This window comes from Pleurodeles waltl, chromosome 8, assembly GCF_031143425.1.
Source record: "Pleurodeles waltl isolate 20211129_DDA chromosome 8, aPleWal1.hap1.20221129, whole genome shotgun sequence".
Taxonomy (NCBI): Eukaryota; Metazoa; Chordata; class Amphibia; order Caudata; family Salamandridae; genus Pleurodeles; species Pleurodeles waltl.
This window is the reverse complement of record NC_090447.1, coordinates 211,997,862-212,022,653: the sequence shown is the minus strand read 5'-3', so window position 1 is coordinate 212,022,653 and position 24,792 is coordinate 211,997,862. Positions and strand designations below refer to the sequence as shown.

The 24,792-nt window shown below is 41.0% G+C and overlaps 1 protein-coding gene across 4 annotated transcripts in view; it reads right to left on the bottom strand.

Annotated features, from left to right (window-relative positions):
• APP (amyloid beta precursor protein) overlaps positions 1-24,792 on the bottom strand; it is a 403,467-nt gene that overhangs the window by 300,720 nt on the left and 77,955 nt on the right. For all 4 annotated transcript variants that reach the window (XM_069204083.1, XM_069204081.1, XM_069204085.1 and 1 more), the window contains exon 2: positions 4,021-4,188. In XM_069204083.1, coding sequence (XP_069060184.1) covers positions 4,021-4,188 — 168 coding nt within the window. The remainder of the gene's footprint in view (positions 1-4,020; positions 4,189-24,792) is intronic.

Genomic DNA, 24,792 nt, shown 5'->3' with positions numbered 1-24,792 from the left:
ACTGGAGTCCACTGCTGTGGTTTTGCATTATTTAAATAATTGTTTCCTTGAGAATGTCATGGTGGTTTCCTTTTCATTATCTGTATGAAATAAATGTACCAATCTATTGCTCCAAGTTGTAATTATTGGATGGCACTTGTGAGGTTGGAAAAACACCACCTTCTAATGCACCAATAGATACTACTGAGTAGATCTTAAAAAATAAAAATAAAAGACATTTAGATTGTTTCCCACCTATTTTACGTATGACCTTCTGTATAGCCTTGAGAAGGATGGAAGCAATACTTTAATGAAAGTGTATGACCTTTTCGTCCAAGCATAAATCCAGCAACTGAGTTTCTTATTGACAACTATGAAAGCTACCATCCATGGCATTTCTCTTATGATACATATCTGCTTATGCTCTAATAGAACCATGTACACCAACTCATATTTCAATTTTGAATCTGGGTCCCTTGTTTGAGGCAGTATTATCTTTATATTTAATTCTAAGAGGTTTTCATTACCAGAAGTCAGAAAGGGTAGGCTACCAAGTTGAACCTAGCAAAGTAGATGCATTAGGCAACACTGTCCGTCAAGAGTGTTTCCTTGACCTCACATTCCATTGTTTGCATGCCCTGCATGGCATAGCAACCACAGAACAAATATTTTCTGTGTATCGAAAGTTAGGAGAAGCATATTAATTTGACTAAATGAGCTAGTATCAATATCTATGCAGCGATGGAAGAAGCACATCCATCAGACAAAAGTAATCACTATCAATATTAAGGCATAGTGCAAAGATTTATTTTTCTCCTTTTTTGATTATGTCCATGCCGGAGCTTCTACGTGCTTAAATTAGTTTTATTATGCTGTTGCAAAATTATCATTTGTTTGTATCCTCACTTGAAATTGCTGCATGTTCAAAATCATTTTTATACAAACCCCCTGCTCTGCACTATAGAGTTACTGACAGTCGAGTCAACTTTATTTATTTGTTTTTTATGTTAAGTTCATAGGGAAACAGTGCTACTCCTTAAACTATGCAGTACTTGGCGGCTGTGTCTGATTTCAAATAACTTGTCACTTAGATATGTCTTAAAGACAACTCGAGAACAAAGCCCACAGTGTTTTGGTATGAAATAGTCCATGTTTTTTGTCTATTAGGCTCCCAGTGCCATGTGTTGCCAAGCCAAATGTTAATTCACAAAATTGCTGTGGGGTATCAGTTGCAGTCATGGTCATCTCAGGTTCTAGGTCTTTGAACACCAAGTGCTGGTAGGTATCCACTAGCTAAAAATCTCTCCCCCGTATCTGATGCAATATTCACTAGTCCCTATTATCATTCCAACTTCAAAACACAACTAGGTCTATAGCGGTCTCATGTGTAACCTTTAACACATCTTTCACCGTCAAACAGTAAGGACTATGCTCTGAAAAGAAACAGAATATTTTTTTGAAAAGTAAAAACTAGTTCAGGTTTAGTCTCATGTATATCATTACTAGACTTGGTTGGGTAAAAAAAAATTCTCCCTGAAATGCTCAAGTCTATACTGCATTCTAGGTTCAGAAATGGATTGCAGCGGAATATAAATGAGTTGATTTGTTATTCCACTGACAAGTATAAGTATATCCTAAATTTGAGACTATTTCAACAAAAAAGAGCAGGACTGATTTCAAAATAGGGTTTAGTTCTTATAATCAGTTTCAAAATCTAAAGATACGAAGCCAACTTTGAAGCACTCAAAGACTTGCACTAAACCAGGTCACAAAACCACAATTTGTGTGCATCTTCAAAGCTTAATTAGTCATTTTTATTAACTTAAAAACTAAACAATATCGAAAGCAGGGATCCCTGTAAAAAGGAACCATAGCGGACAAAGACTAGTGTTTTGAGGTGATTGTTCCTTCATTCAGCTAAAGAGCGATTCAAACTACAGAAGTGTTCAAATGTGATATTTTAACTCACATCCTTAATTTTAAAGAGATGGCATAATTATTCACATCCTCATTGCCAATATTTAAAAGTATCTCTACATATTGAGCACTGTTTCTTGCTTATTCTTTTCAGCTTCAGAGTTCTAAGTACTGACCCAAATGGACAGAATAACTGTCTCACCGTAAATAAATGATGACAATTTGGTAGGCCAACAAGTCTGTAGAAGGAGTTAAGGAATACCATAATTTCCACAAAACACCAGTCAGGTCAGACGACCATGCAACCATAAGTTAAATGACTAGTGCAGTCTATTACTGATCCCTTAGCTCCAGCATGGGATGCTTGCACTACTAACTAGTTGGACATCCTGTGCTGCTACTTTAAAAAATAAGACTTCATCCCACCACTTGAGTATCACGACTCATTTTCCCTCTGCTTCCTTTCGACTTCAAGTGTGTCACAGGAAGCACGTCTGACAAACTGGTGGTAAAGTCAAGTCATTCCTAAGGTCCATTTTTAGGTGGTGCCAACATTCAGCACAGCAGTCTGGTGGCAACAGACTCATGGTTTCAAATATAGTCTTGGAGTAGCTTTTTTTGGCCCTTGCAGATGATTCGATGGATTTTTCATCTCAGTTCCCTGCACCTGAATCAGTGGTGTTCCTCCTATTCTTGTATGTGTCCCACACCAGGAGCATTTCAGAGTAGCAATGTTTAGATTAGATGAGTTGTATCTTTCCACTGCTGATGTTAGAAGCTCACTTTATGGTGTATGAAGGGACTATTTTCATTGCCTGCCTCCTAGTATCTCACCCCCATTCTCTCTACTCAGTTTTCATTTGAAAAATAGGTCGTCCCTAGAGCCGGTGTGTCCCCATGGCAGACTGTGTATTGTCAATATAGCAAATGGTAGCCACCCTGGATTGGTTTAACTGCCCCAAGATGAAATGAATGCACAAGCGCGTGCATAGTGGCGTTTAATGAAAGCTTTTGTTATTGGTTATTAAAAAATATTCCTAGATGGCCAAAATGTGTGTGCATGAACTGTGGCCATCTGGGAAAAGAAAGTAATGGCAAAGTCAATAGGTCTGCACCCCCAGCATCATTTGCAATACCTATTGCCTATGCTTGTTTTTCATTGGACACACAACCATCTTATGACCCCGAAAACTATTTTTGACCTAACAAGTAGAATAGCATTTGCAGCCAAAACTGTACGCACTATGCATGCATTTCAACCAATTGAACATTCTCATGTGATAAGGACGGAGGGATTGAAAATTATTGCCATTTACCTACTTGCTGGGCACCATATGCAAAATTGACTCATGCTCTTAGTTTACAGAGTGCACTTTTTCACAACTTCCACACCTGAATAAAATGTATTTGGAGCAAACTCGGCTAACAGAATGACAGTGAACAAAATATAGTAAGAAAAACAAAAAATGGTTGGATTTTTTCAATCAGTATCAACCACTGGTGATTACTCTTGGTCACAATTCAGTTCATCATTTCGTGTGTGTTTTTTTGTATACTATGCCGCCTCTGCCAGGAACCAGCCATATGCAAATCAGTCTTGGTCTTGCTTCAATAAGAACATTCGAGCCCGAATATGTTTTGATAGAGCAAGAGGTTCAAATGTGGCACGAGCCAGGAAATGTGCATCATTTTGCTGCCCTGAATAACAGGAAGGGGCAAGTCTGTACATTAAGTGGGCCATAGTGCAAAGGGAGTTAATCAAAGAAGTAGGATATATAAAGGATCTACAAGCCCTTGAAGTTATGCAGCTCACTCTAAGGAAATTGTCAACTATAACCAAGTCAAGTGAGAGTATATAGAGAAGGTTAAGTGCTCCACAAGTGCACAAATTCACAACTGGTTTTATGTGGGAACGTTCTCATTGCTTCAATAAATGTAATAAACTAATGCTGCAAGCATCTCTTTAGCTAAATAAAAGTTAGATTACAATGTCAGGTTCTGGTTAAATAAACAACCTGGCATGGCTCTAGTAGTGGGATGGTTCCAATCGAGGGCTACATTCAAGAATCCATTTAACATTTCTGTATTCACTATTTCTTTGGACAATGATACACATTGACTTACTTCTTGGCAGTACTGCAGGATGCCTTCCTTCGTTCCGATGCAGCTCTTGGTCCCAGTGAGATCAGGCTCCCACTTCCCGTTCTGAACATTCATATGCATGTTGAGCTTGCCACAGAACATTGCAATTTGAGGCTCTGCCAATAGTCCAGCATTTCCATCAGTGGGCACCTGTCAGAGGAAACAAAGTTATCAAGTCCTTTAGTTGCCATTCAGACATAAAACCAGCTTAACGCAAAGACACAATGTGTCTAGATAGAGATTACATTTTCTTATGACCATATAAAGAATGTTAGGTTTAATGCTGTAGAATGTTTCACCGGCTTTGATAATGAGGTTCTTATTCCAATGTATTCATTAAAAGCCAAAAAATCTACAAGTCCTTATATTTACCCACGCTTTCCAGCTTAAAGGTTTTAGGGACCCTTGGAATCTGCCGGAATACAGGGCCAAACTAGCATCCGCACCCCATAGGTCTGGAGTAATACACCCGTACGGGTTTGGTGTTTCTGGTACTTTTGTACCAGTCCCTGGACAGGCAAGTAGCTTTCTCTGTCACATGCAACTATATGTGCATGCTATTTTTGTGTGTAATGAACCTTAGAATTGCACCAGGGCACTGACATTTCTTTTGTCCTGACGATTGCAGAGGATCAATTTTGGCAGTTCGAATAGGGCAGAAACATTAGAGCAAGCTGAGGGCCATCGTACCCTTTTCTGTCCCTCCCCATATTTATCATAGGTATAATTATTTTAGAGTACCCATCCACCACGTGAATAAAGGGATATCTGGGAGTGAAAGTCATTTTTAGGGGTGAGCGCAAAGCTCTTCTAATCTCTCTTTAGGGGGATTTTAACCACGCCCATGTTACGTCAGTCACTTTCATTGGTTTGTGGGCTTGCCTTTTAAAATTGGCTTGTTTTCATTCGTGAAAGGCATGCATACGGCATACCTTTTCTGGTGTTTAGCCCTCCTCTAGAGTACCGGTAAACTACTGGAAACATACGAGGCTCCATGTTTTCCATATGGTTTCTGGACTACTTTTTCTCTTTATTTCGAGTGCGCTGTTTTACCCAGCTCAATCACACTCATTTTTTATTTAATGTGTCAAGAAAAGTTTGGTTAGGAGTTTACAACTCTAATAGCTCTAACTCAACGTAATGGGAGAGACACTGCATTGCAATTGCTTGTAAATAACATCAATCCCCAGTAACAAGAAAATAATATGCATATACACAAAGAGCTCCCTGGAAAATGATGGAGCCCAGCAGGGCTTTTAGCAGCAAGAATAAACTGAGTGAGGGCCGTATATATAAAAAGGAAAGCCTTTGCTTCCCATGTATTTTAAGACACCCCACTATGTTACTTCAGCTCTTTCAGTTTACTTGTGCAAAGGTAGATGGGGACTTTATTGTTTTGAAGTTTTACGTTCCGGAAAACGTATCCGAATCTTCCCTATCTGCTTAGGTCTACCCTCCCTTCCGGGTGGTTTCTTCCCTTCGTACGTCAGTGAGGGAAGGACAGCCAGGAGTTATTTGTGCCTGCATTGACGACCAGGTCATGTGATTCCATTGCAATACTCTCAAAACCTTTTGAGAATACCAGCAGTGTAGTACAGTTTCTGTTTCAGTGCGAAAATAATGTAGAGACACTTGAAAAGCAGGCATTGGGATTGGAGGAAAGTTGATGTAACGTAAGTGATGTAGCGTGACAAAGGAACTTTTTTTACTCTCACTTTGAAGCGTGAGGAGGAGGAGAAACCAATGTTTAGAGGGCTTAGGACTCCATAGCCATCTCGGACAAGTTTTGGAGCCATGTTAATGGCCCAGCAACAGGCAGACATCAGAAGATATTTTTAAAATATCAGCATAAAAAAAAAAAATCATTAATAAAGTTCCAATTAAGGCATCACACATTATACAAGTGCAGTAAACTTGAAAATTGCTACTTGAACTATGGATTTTTGGACGAAGTGTGTTATAAAAAAAAAAAAAAAAAAAAAAAAAAAAAGGGGTCCTACAGTGGACAATCTCTATAAACGCAAATGAGTGTGCGGCATTGAATTCTTTTTGCCGTTTATGATGTCATGCTTACAAGAAGATGATCAGATTTCCTAACAGCAACTTATTGTGAGCACTCTATAAACAGGAATATTAGATGTGATGCTCTTATTATATGCATCACTAAGCATTTCTTGGATGGTATAATTTATGCCTTTTTCGTAAGTAAACTAAGATCAAATTACTTTATCCAAAGTGGTGTATCCAAATTATCAATTATTTGCGTCTATGCTTATTGTAGACGTTTTAAACAAGAATCATAAACATTGTCCAATGACCACTACAGGCCTACAAAAATGAGCATGGTGAACCTACAAAGCTCCCCTCCCTGCAAGATTGACAGCATCAAATATTAATGCTGCCTTCGTCCTGTCCACTTCCCAATGCTGATGCCATCTACTCTTTTTTTCCTCCGTGCAGTATCTTTTTATTATATTTTAAATTAAAATCATTTAAAAACTAGCAATTTCACCATTCTTTTTAGGTTTCACTTGACATTCAAGCTGTCATCAAACGTAACGTGATCAACCTAAAAAGGAACTCTCAGGAGTACTAAGGTGAGGGGCCTTGGCTTCGCCAATATGTTGATAGTAAGAGTACATATTTGGTGGGAACAGACGGTCAAGGTGGTACTGGGGAATGTCACCTTTACCAGGGAAATGTCTTTTGGGGTTTACCAGCTTTCCGGGTCCTAGCTGAGTATATTGAGGTGTCTGTCTGGCGGGAGGGTGGTTGCAAGATGCTGGGAGACCTTCATTCCAACAAGGAGTTTCTTACGTTCGAAGCGGCATGGGATACTGCCGGGTAGCGCCTGGGCAATTTTGACATCATGCCAGTATAGCAGCCATAATTAGAGCTATATAGCCAACCTTCCCAGCGGCCCAATGGATATAACTTTTCAGGGACTGTTAGACTTGGGAGGGGACTGCCACTTGGTCTAGCATGGGATGGTGATCTGGGGATACGTCTTGAGGACACGCAGTGGACAAGAATGTGTAAGGTGGTGCAGTCTATACCTTGCAAGGCCAGACTTCAACGTATACACATTCATTTTCTACAGTGCACTTATGTGACATTAGTGCCTTTACATAAAATGAACCCCAGTAAGCTGTGTGACTGTCCCACATGTTGGGCCCTTGTGGCCTCTTTTCTACATTTGGAATGGGATCGCCCAGTTGCCCGTCAGTGGTGAAGCGTGTGAAAGCCGTGGTGCAGACGTGTGTGACAGCAAACCCAATTTGCCTATTGGGTGACGTTCGTCAGCTGAAACACCACAAAACATAGTGTAATTTTTTTGAATTACTACTGTTAATGGCTAAACAGCAGGTAGCATTTACACGGATGAGTCATATAGGCCGTAGTGTGGAGCGCTGGGTGGCGGATGTGGCTGAGTGGTCAATGGCTGAGGAAGTGTAACTGAAGCAATGCAGACGTGATGAGGTCGAGATGACTGTGGGGTGTGGGCGGGACACCTTGCCAAGTTTGTAGATCCAGGCGACACTAGACTGCACACATCAGAGGATGGAGACTATGATCCAGATGATGGAATCATGTCTTGATAGCAAGTGAGCCTAATTTTGGAGTTATGCTCCTGCGAGACTGTTTGATACAAGCTGTACAGACATACCTCTCTGGGACATGGCTGGGGATGGCGACTGTATGTAATTGCTGTTAGTTTTTGACAAAATCAATAAAACAAGTCTATTTTTAAAAAAGTTACCGTCCACGTTAATAGAAGAGATTATATTTTGACTGGCTAGAATTTGGGTGGTTCCACAGAAAAAAAGTGCTTCCCTCCATGCAGCTGCACTTATTTTCTCTATCCACTTACCTGATCCTGCAGCAGTATGGCGGACTGAGCTTGAAATTTCAGGGGGACAAAAACGGCACTAATGCTCCTAAAGTGTCTTTGATAACTAGATCATTCTGTGTTAGTTTTTCTCTGAAAGCAGCACAGATGGGAGGAGGGCAGTCAGGAGGAATGTACTGCACTCCCGCAATACCCATCTTTCATCATTAGCCTTCAGAGTACAGTTTTGTGTTTGAGAGCAGTTTTGGCATGTCCACGGCTACACTAATGTACATGGATTTTCGGTCTAGCTTGACAGTGCCAGACCGTATGTGATCAACAAAAAGAAAGGGGTTTAGTCCATCCACTTGTTGGTTCTCCTGAGTACAGGACTTGATTGGGCTGAAAATGTGCACTTCACCCAAAAAATTTGGTTTTATTGCACTTTTTGGCTCATAACGAAGCTTCTATTAAATACAGCAGGACTGAGTTTGCTATGGTCGCAAGCAAATGATCATGGATACAGACCAGATCTGTTTATTATGAAAGGTTATGATAAAAGCACTAGACTGTATTAATTATAAAAGCATGCGTCCATGTCAATAGGCATTTATGTGTGGATTATTACTCTATTTAAAGCCTATAGATAGGCATTATGTTACATGGAACCTCAGATTATTTTAGTAGGGACTGTTTTTGTTGTCCGTTACCCAGTGTGACAAACTGCAGGTATACATTTTTCTCTGTGGGAATGCTAGTTAGGCCCGCCTGCGGGAGATGATATTTTGCTTTGCCAACTGCATTTTTTCATGTCTTTCTAATTTTATGATTGTGTGTCTCATGGATACTGTGGAATCACTTACGCTTAAATGATATGGTTATGGCAACAATCTACAGGTCTGATTGGTGCACTGGGAAACATTATATACAATGCCATAGGGCTGGTCTGCTCATTATGAAATGTTTTGATAAAAGCAGCTTATCAACTGTGAAAAGCTTTTGTTAAAGAAAGCAAGCCTTTAACAGTTAGTTATCACATTTTAAGACTGTATACAGGTACCTTTTGACAAGTAATCTCACAATAACTGTGGTAGGCAAGGGTTTGGCAATTGGCCACCCAGTCAGACAAACCCCGGGGGTTTTCACTCTGATTATTCTCGATCGGTCCTGTTGAGAGGGGTTGTACATTTTTTGCAAGCTATATTTTTGTACATAATTTTAATTTTATAAAACTTTATGCATTATGGTAGTGTAAGTTATGTGCAGTTGAGTAGGTCTGTGTCGCTTAAGGTGTAAAGCAAATGTAAAGGGAAACAATTCACTGGATCACTGGGAAAAGTCATGCTTGGTTTCAGGCTTTTAATTTGTTTATTTTGAAATGCTATGACAATAGGCTTGATCTTAAAGACAATAGGCTTTGAAGGATGGATTGTTATTAGGCAGGTATTTCAGAGATTACGGTAGTAGGCAAGAGTTTGGTGTGAGTGATTCATCCAAACAAACAGTGGGGATAGAAGATATGCTCTGCAATATAATCCCAGTTAGGTTTGTTTGGGAGAGAGAAGGTTTTGCTTTGTCACTGTAATCTTGTATGCATTTGTACTTTTATAAGTGTATGCTGAATGGCTGCCTAATGGAGAGAGTACACTTAGCACATTTGGCTTTAATTGGTCACGGTGACAAGCCAATAATAGAGGCTATAAGTCTGATTGTTTAACTAGGAAAAGTAATGAGAAAGGCAGTAAGCATAAAAGCATATGTTTAAGTCAATAGGCTTCTATGGGTGGATTGTAATTACTCTGAATTTAAGTCTTGACACAGGTGTTTTGTTACACTGAATCCGAGATTAACTTGGTAGGCAAGGGTTTTGCTGTTGGTTACCCACTTGGGCAAACAATGGGTACTGAAGATTTGCATTGTGAACATCCTTGTTAAACCCTGTTGGGATAGACAGCATTCTTCTTTGACAACAGTAATTTTGTATTAATTTGCAATTTTATGTGTGTATGCATGATGGATGTTTGGCTGGAAAACCTACACCCAGTACAGTAGGCATAAGTTGCTTGCAGTGACAAGCCAATGATGACAGCTATATAATTGATGGTGTGCAGGGAAGTGTCATGCCAGATGCCATAGGTCTGGCCAGTTTATTATGAAAAGTTATTACAAAGGCAGTAGGACTGGCTTATTTATTGTGAAAAGCAAACAGTGAAGGCAATATGCCTCTAACAGTGGACTGTTATCACATTATGTTGAAGGTTGTAGATAGGTATTTGGTTACATGTAATCTCACAGATTACCATAGTAGGCAAGGGTTTTGGTGTTAAGTCACCCACTCTGGCAAACCCTGGGAGTACAGTTTCACTGTGATTATTCTTTTAGGTCCAAATGAGAGGGGTTGTACATAACGTTCACTCTAATTTCCTTCTTCTCTGTGCAGCAGTGTAAGGTGTCTGTGCACTGCAGCCAAGGCTATGTGCACCAAGAAACTGACCAATGGATGCTATAGTTACCTAGAGTTCCAGTTTAGGCCCAAGAGAGATATTCTCACTTGTTTCCTTATCAGGATTCATTACGTTAAACATGTTTATTAAACTGTGCAGCAAGCATGTCTCTCTAGTGCTTGATAAGCAATGTGGAACTTCTGTACAAACAATTAAGAACATAGTGTTAACATTTGAGGTAAAAGGGAGAGACTAATAGATACTTGGTGGCTGTGGATTTAGTGGCTGGTTTATTGAAATTAAACCGAATAACCTAAGATTAATTCCAACTTCCCCGCATAACCAAATAGTGTGACCGTAGGCAAATATTGTATTCCAGTAGGCCTCCGTTTTCTTGAGTACCTTTTGAAGAGACCATCATATTTTACATGTTTGTTGCATGATGTAGATGGCAAACATTTCGAACGATACATCATTTCTAAAGCGCAGCTAATCACCCACAGGGGCTTCAGAGCTCAGCTTGTACAAGAGCGAACACTCCTGGGCCCGGTCTCTGCACTGATGCAAGAAGAGTAGCCTAAACAACTGATCTCACTTGAGGAGCGCTATAAAGCACGTTTGGGTCGGGGCTTCCTTGATACAGAAACTGAACTGGCCACCCATAGGCTATCTCGCTCTCCCTCTTTGATCCAGCCTTCTGAGTTGTCGGGTACATCTTTGTATCCATTGATGGTGGTTTGGAACGGACTTCTTCCCAGTCCCCAATGTCCTGCAGTCGGGAGGCTTCTTCACCCACACCCCCCAGATCTGGATGTCTTCGTTTATTGGACCTTGTGCTGCTGGTAACTGTGTAGAAGCAGCAGCTGCCACAGAAGCCTGGAGAGAGGTCCCAGAGCAGTTAGAAAAAGGAAGAGATTGAAGCTCTCTGGGAAATCCAAGCACCCTAGGGCTAACTCAGGTCAGCTACGGCGGTCCGACATCCCAAAGGCTGTGGGCTAATATGGAAATCTTAATGGACTCCCTCCAGTCTATTATCGCTGCAGTTGTGGATGCTAAGCTGGAGCCCATTTGCCAACATTTGTCAGCAATTGAGTCAGAACCATCCAAACTTACTAAAAATATTTGTTCAATGCTGCATATGGGAATTCTCCTTCCACGCTTGCTCCTGTTTGGCTCCTATCACCATCATGTCATGTTCTAGTCAGCCTGTTGCAAGGGGAACAGGCACGCCTATGGTTGCTGAGCCATGAGCTGGCAGTCACGGGAAGGTCGGGGGGAGCAAAGATTTGACACTTTACCCCCCCCCTCCATCTGTATCTAAGGGGGATGGGGAGGGATCTTGCACGGTTACAAAGTCAAAGGTCAGTTGCCATGACTAGGGGTGAGCTATTTCTAGAAGTCGGTCCAGGGGACCTTCCTTGTCTAAACATGCGTTTCTTGATTTACCCCTGAAGCAAACCTATATGTCGTCATTCTGAGTAACATCCCCCTGTTCCTGGCTGACACTCAGGAGAACTTTCACCAACTGAGGAACAAAGTTGAGCATTGGATGAGTTTAAATAGCTGGGTGGGGAAAGGAGAGAAAACCCTAGATGTTATTTTAAGATTTCTAAAAAAAAAAATATTCCCATTCAGTCGTACTGAAGAATTAGGCATTAAGAACAGGACAATAATGGACAATTACAAAAGTCGGCCCTTTCGTCATTCGAGGGAGTTGTCTCAGGCTGAAATTCATGAAGACAGCTATAAAATGTTTCTCGCATGAAACAAAAGTGCAATCGCCAAAAAGAGATGCATGCCCGTTTATATGAATAGATAAGGGATAGGAAATACATCTTTAAAGTCCAAAGGTAGCATTTTAAGACAATAAGCAAAACTGCCCATCCCACCATTTCCTCAGATCTTTCAACTGCATCTCTAGCTGTGGCATCCAGACTGGTGGTATCTTTTGTTCAAATAGTCATAAATTGCTTTTTTTTAAATGGCAATGTTGCCGGTTGCAGTGAAATATTTTTAACAAAAAAGCAAACATGTGGAGAGAAAGAAACCGCTATGTTGACGGGGTTGTCAATTTTCTACATCTGCAATTTATGAGGAAATTCTTTAAGTTCTTCACGTAGAGCTGAGTGTAGAAGTAGCCTTGGAAAGGATTGGAAATCGTATTTCAGATAAAATTCCAAGAGGAAAGGAGCATTTTGGCATTTAAGATGATCAAAATAGTATTGAGTTTCCTTAACACTTAACTAACCATCTCCAACCCAACAACTCTAGAACTCCGACAAGATACACCTTGCAGGATTACTTTCCACATACTGCAACCCACATACTGGGTTGGGTGCAGCATCATTGCATATAATGGATGGACTGCGAAATGTAAAATATGATTTAGAGCTACTAATTAGTATGTGTGCATGCATTAGAAACCAGACATTGCATCTCATAGCTTTGAAATTAATCAATCATTCCATGATCCTGCCTGTTCATAGAATTAATTCAAAACTTAAACTTTACATACAAAACATCATCAAAGAGAAACTGGCAAGATCCTGAACTTAGACGTGCTGGCTTCACTGAGAGCGAAGTTTGCTCCAACAATGCCAAACAGCTGCATTAGGTATTATGAGCATGCTTCAATGTCTAGAAATTGACAACCTGATCACCGTGATCACAATTTCTCCCAAAAGTTTGAAAATGTTGTCTGATTGCTCACATTAATTTTCTGTTAATAGCTTTAATTACAGAGAATTTATGCTATTTGTATGGCCTAGTAGCTCTGTTAGTAGCCCAGATGGAGCTATTCTGCACAGCTCTGGGACTTTCTGCGCTTGGTCTGTGTGACAAAGTGTATGCTATACATAGTGCTTCCCCATGGTTTGCCTTTGTTGATTAAACAAAAGGATACTGTGTGGTTGTGAATGTTGTGTTGCTTTCTGTATGGGCTTGCATCTATACAGTGTGCTTCTTTTGTGCCTGGGCATAGCCTGCATTGTATAGTACTGTCTTAACACATACTTAAACATGCCTATGTTTGCAAATGGTACACCTTTTTAGGCATCGAAAAGATGTACAATTTTGAAAGGAAGATGCTAGTGTGCTCCAGTGTTCATCTTACTTCATCTACTGCACCACAGTTGTCATTGCACATGTCATGTTTCCTTTGCCGTCCCCCACCTTCCTGTATTGTTGGGAATACAAACCGTTCCCAGATCCCTCCCGCTTCTTGCATCGCTTCAAAACATGCAATATAGCAAGTTCAGTCCATTAGGTCCTGTGTGTGAATGCACTAAAACTACTGCCTCCAAAAACACCTTCTGTTTGAGGACTCAAAAAGCAAGACTCTGGACAGCCACTCAACCCTCGGTCTCATTCTCCAAACATCCCATTTTCTAGGATGGACGGCATAGGTTAAATCACAAACCTATCTTTGGGTTATTTTTAAATTTTAACGTAGGCTGATTTTGCATCAGGTTTAAACTGCAAACACAAAACATATCAAATCAATACAAACATATATGAAGAAAGGCTCAGCGGAGTTCCCAAAGTTTTTCAAATACAGCGAATGCTGGTTAAGTTGCAGTTTGAAAGTGGACAAGCCTTTACCAATGTGAGGCTTGAAAGTGGATGAGCTAGATATGATAAAACATGTTCCCTTTTGGCGTGGCTTATTGATCTGAATATCAGGGCCTCCCTGGCCTTGGAGTCACACTCAGACGCAGGAGAGACTTTGCACAGCCGGGCGCCATCAATTCAAGATTTCTACACATATACCCCAGGGCACCACCTCATGATGTTTAGTATTTTCTGTCCATGACTCGCCTGCGGGTACTTCCATGGAAAGATGCAGATGATTTGGAGGAGACATTACTATACATGAAGTTAAAGCTATCATTATAAACATGGGGCGCAGTAAGAATCCTGGAGCAGATGGCCTGCCTGTAGAATTCTTTGCTTGGCACCAAAACTAATAGAACTTTACTCTGCAGCTCAGAAGTCTGGTCATCTGACAGTGTCTACATGCAAAGCTCTAGTCATCCCTCTCCTGAAACCTGGGTGCCCTCACATGGATATTAGAGCCTATCAGCTATGTCCATGCTCAATGTGAACTATGAATTTTTTTGTCGAATACTAGTGACCAGACTCCTGCCTCACACGCCCTTTTTGATTCATATAGATCAAGCAGGTTTTATTCCCTAGGCGCTTCAAGGCTGGAGACTCCTGAATGATGATTTCTTGAATAAATGGTTGGCAGTTGTTTTGGCGACTGACATTGAGAAGGCCTTGGACAGTCTGATTTGGGACTATCTGTGGCAAGTAATGGCTTTAATGAGGCTAGGTCCTGGGTTTATTTGCTGGGTCAAGCTTTTTACACAGGTCCCACGTCGTGGGTTCGCATTTGCACAACTTTATCTGCACCTTATGATGTGGGGATTAGAACTAGGCAAGGGTGTCCACTTTCCCCTTTTTATTCACCATCGAAATAGAGCCCCTGCTTGCTTGGGTAGGAGGTTCGAGTTATGTGGCATTATATGCTGACAACATGTTACTCTTTCTCCAGTATGTCAGAGTGGACTTACTGGGATCAATAGACTAACTGGAGCGCTTTGGTGCAGTCTTTGGCCTGCACATTAGTTGGCAGAAATCTCATCTGTTCCCACTCTGTGGAGATGCTCACACTCCTCCTGTGAATCTGTGCGGTCTCGCCAGGAGCCCTACCCATCTCAAATATTTAGGTGTGAAAATATACCATAATCAGCAAGAGCTACTTGATGGTAATGTTGGGGGAGCCACTTCAGCACTTCAAACTAGTACAATCTTTTGGAAGACATTGCCATTACTCGTGGCGGGCAGAATAGCCATGGATTAAGGTGGTGGTGCTCTCGAGATTGCTTCACTTTGGCACACTGCAACCGCTGGGGCCTCATTGGCTGTTCCAGGACCTGGAATCTAGACTTATGGAACTGATCTGTGGACAAGTAGTCATAGGGTGGTGCTAACAGAATTTTACCACCCTGTGGTGGAGGATGGGATGGCTGCACCTGACCTAGAGTCTTATTTTTGGCGGCCCAACTGCAATGGTTAAACCAGTGGATTTACTGCAGGATGAAACCAGAGGAGGGTGTCTTTGGCTCACCCCTTCACTTGCGGGATTTACTGCGGGTACTCGTGGTTCCCCGGTGGCGTTTACTTGTGGTCTCAGGAGCTCCTAGTGGCACAGTAATGATGGCGATGTTTTCAGCGGACCTGTGCCCAGGTGCCCCATTCACCTGATCAGCCCCTAAAGTGGTTGAAGACAGTGGCTTGGGTAGGAGTGTTGGAGGGGTGGAGGTGACAGAAGGAGGGGCAGACTATGGGGTTAATTGTGCAGGGGATTTGTACCAGGACAGAGTATAGCTTACATTTGAAGAATTTGCTGAAGAACTCTGTATACCAGGAGGCCGATTCCTGTTGCACAGAGCAGCAGTCGCCATGGTTAGAAATCATTGGGGGCATGGAGGCGCTGAGCCGGTAACAAACCATGTGTGTCAGTTGCTCTGTACAACAATGGGTTCATGTAAAAGTAGTCACATGCCTACATCGTACAATTCATGCTGGCGTTGTTACTTCCCTCAATGATCTGAAAGCAAAATGGGAGATGGATCTTGAGCTTCAGATTACTGATATGGCCTGAGAGAAGGTCTTAGCACATATACCTGGCTGTCTCTTATAACGAGAGGTTCAAATTAATTCATTTTTACTTTCTGCACAGAGCTTACCTTACACCTGGCAAGATCGATAGGTATTATACTATAGGACTGCTGCTGTGAAATGTCCAAGATGTGGGGAGTTGGGAGAAGAAATTTACCATATGATATGGTCCTGCCCATACTTAGCGGGGTTCTCAGAGGTGGTAATAAACTGTGTTTATGAAATAACTTAACAACAGATCCCTTGTACATACCTTGTACAGCCATGGCCTGCATCCTTGGGGATGCCCTCGCCCCAAAGTGGAAAACTACTAGATTTATCGACCATCATTGATTCTGGCTAAAAGAGAATTGACAATGCATTGGAAGCCTGCATGAGGGCCTCAAGTGATTAAATGACCAGAATAACTGATTAAATGGGCAAGTCTGGAGAGTGCTGTGTTGTTTCGGGAGCTGAAGAGAGGGCTAGGAATGACAAAGGGCAAGAGCATGGGATCACCTTGTGGATTGCCTGTTCCTAGACGATGAGACGGATACACCAAATAGCTCCATGATTTCTTAGGAAGATCTAGAGGGTGATAAATGCTGAGCTTGCCTAGGTGGTCTTAGGAGGGATTTGGAACTACTGGAAAATGATGCTGGTGTTTGTGTCATGCTACATATGACAGCTTGGCAGGGGGTAACTGTTGGTGGGAGAGTTAGTTGTTTGCTAGTTATTAGCTGTAGTGGGCTCATGGTGGTCTGATTAGGTTTTGCACTGTACTTGCTTGCCATTTTTAACCTATTTACTATGTGCATTCACTTACTCGTCATTTGTTCCCTATTATGTGCAATTCTGGCAGTTATTGCTTTAGGTCTTTATTGAAAACAATAAAATAGTAACCACAATATGAGGTCGGAGTGAGGAGACGAGGAGGGAGTGAGGAAAACACAAGTTAGTATATGGGTCAATACTAGACAGCGCCACTGTGCAAGTCAAGGCACAGGTAGATAAAGAGATTAGCATAGAACTAGATGATTTGTTTTAGTCAAGAAAACCCGCTTCCTGGTCTCTGTCTAGTCCATGCCACCTGGAAAGCACCTAAAACAGCAAGTACTGGCAAAGCCAAATATTTTAGGTATAAAGGGCTAACAAAGGCAACGTTAGCACACTACATTGACAGCACAGGAGGTAAGCAGAGGGAGAGGACAGTAGTTGCAAGCACTTGAGTAGATGGGCTAAAAGTAAATATTACTAGAGATCACAGTATTCCAAGCAAGCCGAAGATATGCCTTGGGTTGTACGGAACTAGGACTCTCACAATGCGTATTCCCTCTACATTTCTAAACTCTCACGTACACATTTAAAATAATATGAAGCTCGATAGTCTGCTGATTGTTCAATGTAAGCCAACAGTGGGAAAATGAATGCCACAGTTGTCGCGTGGTATCTTGGGAGAAATGGCACATGACAAACAGCACTGGAGAGTCATATTCACTTTCTTTAAAGTGCACAGTCACAAAACTTACTGGAATGTGAAATTAACATTTTGGTCATAAAGATTTTCGATCTCACATATCTCAGAAGGATTATTCTACAAATAATGATCAAGGTCCGGCATTGTATTTTGCATCTCCCGGTCATGAGACCCGTTCTGCGCTCCAAGGACCGCTCAAGCCCTCTTGTTGCGGAAGCATGGAATATCCATTGTGCTCCTCAAAGCTCATCAACTTCAATCTCACAGCTTGCCTGCTGCATCACTCCCTACCCCAGGGATCACGTGACCAGGGCAGCGCCATATTCACCTCACTCACCCAATGAGATAGAATTTTATACACTAAAAGGCAAACAAGGGCTCCACAATTTGTAAAGTGTACAACAAAGATGTACTCCTCAATTAACATGGACAAAGAAACAGAATAATCCCCTTGTTCTTAACCCACTTTTTATTAAGCTCATCAATTTACTTTATCCGGTCTCTTTAATACACTTGAAAACACTAGATAAACCATTTGAAGGCGCCCAGGTACACTGCATTGGTTGTAAGGGGAAAAGTGGCACCCGTGAAAACGTGATTTGACAGGTGTGCAGTGTAATTTCATCACCGAAACACATAAAAGATAGGGCAGATCTAGCAAGACTTCATCTTTCATTTCAGACCTCTCCAGTTAAACATTACTGTCAAATGATTCTATTAAATTGCGACGGCCCGCATGGCCAGGGATCGTAAGTGAAACAGAGCACTAGGGCAGGTCATAAAATCTTAAAATCCAGTCTGCTGGGAAAACGAATATTAAATACTTTTACGGTAAAGTGTGACCTTACCTCCTAAGTAGTGTCGTGCAAGGGAAACGTTCTCTTTATTTTAGGTTTTCAGTATGTGTGCAGTGCGGTCTACCATTAGAACAGCAGCATAGTGCATTCTTAACCTGGCACTCTGAGATGCGCATGACTGATGGCCAAGTATGGATGCTGAGAGAAATGTTCTATCAAAGGAGGATGAACTCACTTACTGGTCATATGGGTAAATATGCTCCTTACCCATTGCAAAGTATACTAGAAGCTATAGGACTTGGTTCCTCAATTAGTTAAAGGAGTTACACGAAATGAAAATATATACGAGCCTGACATTAAATATATTTTTAACTTGTAGTCTTGGCAAAATGCTTTCTCGGCATGGGCATCCAAAGGAGATGCAGGGTAGTGCCACCAAGAACAAGTAAAAGGAATTGAGAGTCAATTGCAGGTTTGGTATAGCAGGGGGCATTTTTTTTTTAGCTATTAATGAGGTAGACAAAGCATGTGGCACTGTGGAGGTTCAAAGCGCCCCGTCCCAAAGCAGTCTCCTGAAGAGACAGGCTGGATGTGCGGGACAATCCTGCCACAGCTGTCACATTTTACATTGATGTGCTCAAGGGTGGTCAGGCGATGAAAAAGGTGCTGTGAAAGCAAAATCTGGCACTAAACAGCAGCAAGAAATCGATGTAAAAGTGCCCAATAAGCTGGACATTGGAACTGCTCTATGGTGAATATTTATCCTGCAATTTGCCTTTGCCTGAAATGTTTAAGCGCTACCTCGCTCGCATCCTTCTTAATAGAAGAAGGATTATTTATTTTGAAATTTTATACTGCAGACAGCAGCCCGGAAGTTGGAAGCAGAGTTGTTTGCAACTGTCACCTGTGGTGAATCTATGTAATCAAGAGCAAACACATATGTACAACAGGGTTGTAAAAAGGCTGCACTATGCACATTATCTGTGTGGATGGCTCAAGGCTCTCCTGGGAGCCCATGCATGCTTCCAAGCTTACACAATCTATTTAGACTAGGGAAATAAAAGTGCACACTATGAGTTCTAGAACTATGCTATACAAATGCAAAGACTTGGTGCCGCCTCACGGGTGTGGCATCTCTTAGAAATGAAGAGCAGCACCCGAACCACACCTGAAGCAGCCCTGTGGGGCTCGTCCTTGCATGTTCCAGGATCTAGAAACAAAAGGTTTCAAAATCACATTATGAAACGCTGAAGGGTAGATTGATTATTCTAACAAAAAGATAAATCAGCCAAAATCTATTAATTTCTAACTTGCCAAAAGAATCAGTTACTTATAAAAATGGCATTGGTTGGTCTTCATAGGAAGACCAATTTTAATAACGCCTTTTCATTCAGTTAACCTTGGAAAAAGTGAAAATGTACTTGCAAAAATGTAGGTAGCCGACAATTAGCTAATTTCGAAATTTCAGGAATGTATTTACCACAACCGTAAAGCAATGATTTACTTACCCCGAGAGTGTGCTTATAAATGAACATGAAGATTGCCTGTTGTGAAATAGTATGGGAGTTGGTCTGCAGTTTCTACACTTCAATAAAACTTTACACAGTAGTAGGAGTTGAAAACCCAACACAGCATTTACGAATAAAAACAGATCACTATATGTGGGAAATAGCAATTTGAGGGTTACACGCATAACCAGTGCCTTTTCTGAATTACAAAGGAAGCTAACAAAATTGGTCAAGATTTGGACATTATTTAGAGAAGCTAAAAGAGAGGTCTTTAAGATGGAAATGAAGGATCAATGGAGTTCAGTACAAAATCATGCGTTGAGGGCAAATACATCCCGAGAACTACAAGAGAGGCTCCCTTGACAGGTTATCATAAGCAGAAGATGCAGTATTTTTTTTTTTTAATAGCAGATGACCTTGGAGTATTCATCTTTCCCACCACCTGATGTGATGCCATTATGTAGCCAGAGATGCAGTTTTATTTATAAAAAGAGGAATGATGTGCTGAACCAGGACAGCCATTCACTGAGCCTATTCAGGCATTCAATTGATGAAAGAGAAAGGAAGTAAATGAAAAATGCAAGATTCTAAAAGCAGACAGCACAAAAGGCAAGTATACTACAGTGGAAAACGTCCTTGTCCCCCAAGTACTGCACAACTACAGGTCTCAGCTCACTGGACGACCACTGGAAGATGTTTTTCACTAGACTCATTAACAAAGAAAATCAGGTCAGTAATAAATAATAAATAAAGTAATGGTCTGGGCAAACACCAAAGGGCGATGAGAAGGTGATATTCCAGCTATACAGAGTAACCAACGGAAACAAAGTGCAGGCCGGGACTCAAGAGTAGGTATTGGAAAGAGGAGATGGGATGGTTAAAAGGTAGATATCTGCGGCCATATTCTATGGAACCGATTTCACAATGTTTACAAACCAAAATTCACATTGCGATTTAAAAAACAAAGCAGGTTTGATTAGACATATTCTGAAACGCCCACATTTTACATCTTACGTTTACTAAACACAAGAAAAAACGGATCCGGCACACACCGGATGGGTGGCAATGATTCATTAAATTCCAATTGCCAAACACGCTGCCTGAATTTTTTTAGCGGAAATGCAAATTAGAGGTGTCAAACGAGCCATCAGCTGTGCGACAAGTGGGAGGGCGGGACAAGTGAAATTTACATGGCTGAGTGGAAGGTTAGAGTAGCTCCGATTAACTTAGTTGAAGTAATTTGAGCAGTGTGCCGCATGGGTTCCCAAGTGCTAAACCCTCATTTTATTTAATATTTCATTAATTAGCTCTGAAGGAAGATTAGAATGGAAGCTGTAATATTCCTCTCTTGCAATCACGCTGTACATTCTGCAGATCTCTATATATCCAGTGCGTATACATGTAATGTGCTACATTATAGCAACTTCACATTACCGTAATGCATGCATTAAATACACCTTTATGCCAGCTCTTCCAAGACATTACATAGGTTTAGATTTTTTGATTGGCCTCTAGAGGAGGCAAACCATTTATCTTCCTTCCAAGTGGTGCGTGGGTGGAGTTTCCTCCTTCACGACGACGCTGCAGATCCTGAACACCACTGCGAACAAGATCACAATGCAGCATTTCCAGTTTGCCTTTCCCTTGCTTATTAAAAACATGGATTCTTCTAATGTCAGGGTGGGCAACGGGCATCGGTCTCAATTCAGACCTTCGGTGCTGGCTCAATCTAAAATAAGTAGATCTGTAAAGAGAGCTCAATGCATCACTCAGGCGTTCATTATCCAGAATGATGGATTGGTTTCATTCACGTTAATGGCAACTCTGTGTGCTGCCAAAACCCATTCCCTGCATCTTAATGCACAACATATATCAGAAGATGGAGGAAGGAGAACGGATCAGCAGTTTTAGAATAGTTCTGCTGAAATCGTTTAAAGGAAAATTCGAGATACTCCTTAATTCACCAAACATCCTTCCTGGTCACTTAATCCAAACGCATGAAAGAACGCTGCAGATCATAACTGTATGAAGGTACCAGAACCTTCCTTTGCTAATAAACATTTATAAATGAGCACTGGATGGCAAATTATACAAAAGGTTGCTGAAATGGAAAGATCACACACGAAAAAATAACTAACCACTAATTAACTAAAAGTAAGTACTCTGGTTAATCCTAGACTGATTTCATAGATTTTAATCCCGGTCAAAAAACTCCTCACAATGATGTACCAATGGCATCTTTCTCTGCAGGCATGTTCTAAGTGAACAGGTTTAATAGCAAAACCCTTCAGCAAAGATAAATTAAGAACGGCATGCAAAATCAGTCTTCTTATTTATTCTCAAAATCTTCAAACGTAATTGTATCATTCATATGTGCCTTTGTATGAGGTGCCCTGAATGTTCTAACACAATGTTTTTCTGCCCAGAGAATGTGGCGCCGCTGAAAGAACAGGTTTAGGCGAGCATCTCCCCCTCCCCCACCTTCTAGAAGAAGTCTATGGCTAAAAATATCGCTAGATCAGCAAAACACGTTATTTTATTATTACCTAGGCTACACTACTCTAACCCACGTTTCACAGCGCCCACTCATTCTTGGACACACCAAGGCCATATAAAGAGCAAAAAATATAACTAAGACTGACAAAAAACATTACGATCAAACTATTCAGTGCCTTAAAATAGAGGGAGACAAAGCTCTTAGGCCTGAAGGCATCCCTTTTTAAATAGGACTACTTGTTAGAAGAGAGAAACTCTTCCTTTTTCAAGAACCTAAGCAGTGGAAACTAGGATCTATAGGCATTTAACTAATAGATAGCTTTACTTAGTGCCACAATCTGAAGCATCTACAACACGTAGAAAAAGAAAATTTTTAATAATGAACGCAGGCATTTAAATTAATTTCTAATATGTAAATAATCTTGTTAAGGTATAAGGTTATCGAATTCCTGAAGAATACAAAATAAGCAACCCAAACAGAACATAACGTATGAGCAATGATTCACTCACATTTCTGATTGGGGTGCCAACTACTTTAAAAGCAATGATGAAGAACTCTAGCAGATCTGTTCATCATCAGTGGGACGTAATGGGACAACAGTTCTGCTTGAGACTGGGGTGTAGGTAGTTGCTCTGGGGACATGCAGAGCCCTCACTGAGTCGGACCAAACCATGTATTTAATGTTATAGAGGCCTGGAAATTGAGAGAAAAGGCTTTGGCCTCCGGCTTTAAGAGAGTAGTATGTTATCTGGAAGTGGGCTGATTTGCAAAGATAAGAATGCGATGAGTCCAAGGTAGGTGAATGATGTTGGGAAGTTTACTGTCGATCAGCTAAGTCAGTGATCCTGATGGGTGGGGAGGTAATCAGGTGGGTAAGGTGGGGTTCATGGTAGATGAAATGGAGTAATGAGCCGGGATAGTCAAACAAGACAATAGATCACTGAGAATGAGAAATCTGTATGGCTGCAATGGTGTGCTCTACAGAAAGAACACAAGGGAATCAAGAGTACTACTGGAGCATAAGCTGTTCAGAGCAGTGACTATTTCTGATTATTAAGGAGCGGGGGGCTCATACAATTGTGAATAGTTATAAATGCAGTCATTACCAGTCACCTTAAAGAGGAAAAGGAAGAATTTGAAAATAGACCACTGCCTTCCCCCAAAGGGTCTCCCGATTGCATTACTTAGCAGATGAGATGTGGTGCAGATGAAATTAAATCTCTGCATGATCTGACTACTTCATGCATGCTCAAATACTAGATCACAGGACTACATGTTGTCAACACAAAACATTCAAAGCATGGTCCTTTAAAAGGTTTGATTTCCCAGGTTTTCTGACACTTAAAAAGTCAAAAATACAGCTAAATATTCATATGATTATCTTAAGGCACTTAGCAGTGTAGCACATACAGCGGCATGCACCTTACATGTAAATATCATAAAGGGTACACTGCATAGAGGAGACAAACTACAAAAAAGTAACTTAAAATGACTAATAATCAAGACAATGCATGGGAAATGCCTGAAAACAGAATGAATGTTATTACCCTGATAGGTTAATTCACGGGGATACACAATACTGCATAGACACTGATGCATGGAATGAAGCTACTAGAGAAGATGGCTGCAGGATCTCCAGTTGGTCTATCAAGATCTCAGAGACAGCTGTTAGACGTTTTGAACCCTATGTGGCTGAAAGAAGAAGCCAGTTGTACAGCAATACTTCAAAGGAAGACTCAGCAAAACAGGAAATGCAGAATGTCTCAAATCTTTAGGACAAGTAGTCAGCAAGCACGTTTAGATGCCCAAGGTCACTTACAAGAAGTCCCCATAAGATGATTATCGATATTAGATAACCTGTTTAATTCTCAATTTGAAGCCTTAAACATAAATTAAGAAAAGCTGAACTAGGGCAAACAAATCAATGCATTCTGCTTGAAGCCCACAGTTCCATTTCGCACAGTCAGTTTGTTCTTTCATCCTGCATGTGTCAGGAGGACATCAAAAGGAATCGTGCAGCGATATACAAAGTTTACCAATAAATAAGTAACATGTATAGCGGTTTGCCACAAGGGATAGATGCCAAACTACATGCACTCTGTGTCCTCAACATAGTTTGGAACCGTAGCTCTGCACAGAAACTTTTGTAATGGTTCTCTGCATTAATAATGCAGGATGCACACGAGTAGCACCAAGGTAACGTGATCAAACATTCTCTAATTTTACCCATCTACTCATAATAAGGCTGACCTGTATTCATAGCTACTTCAATTGTTTAAAGTAAAGCAAATAATTTTGCATCAGAATATGAAAAATAAAAAAAGATAAATCAACACAGAGGACAAGAGACTGAGGAAGAGAAAATCTGCATCTGTTTGCCTGATGGTGGAAAATTCTATCACGAGATGACGTGGCGAGCAAGAACGGCCAGTGTGGATGAGCAGCTCAACTTTCAAGCTGGACTTCTAATTATACCTTTACAAAAATCAAGCAGTAAAATAAAGGCATTACATCAATGCCACATGCCAGACTTTGTGG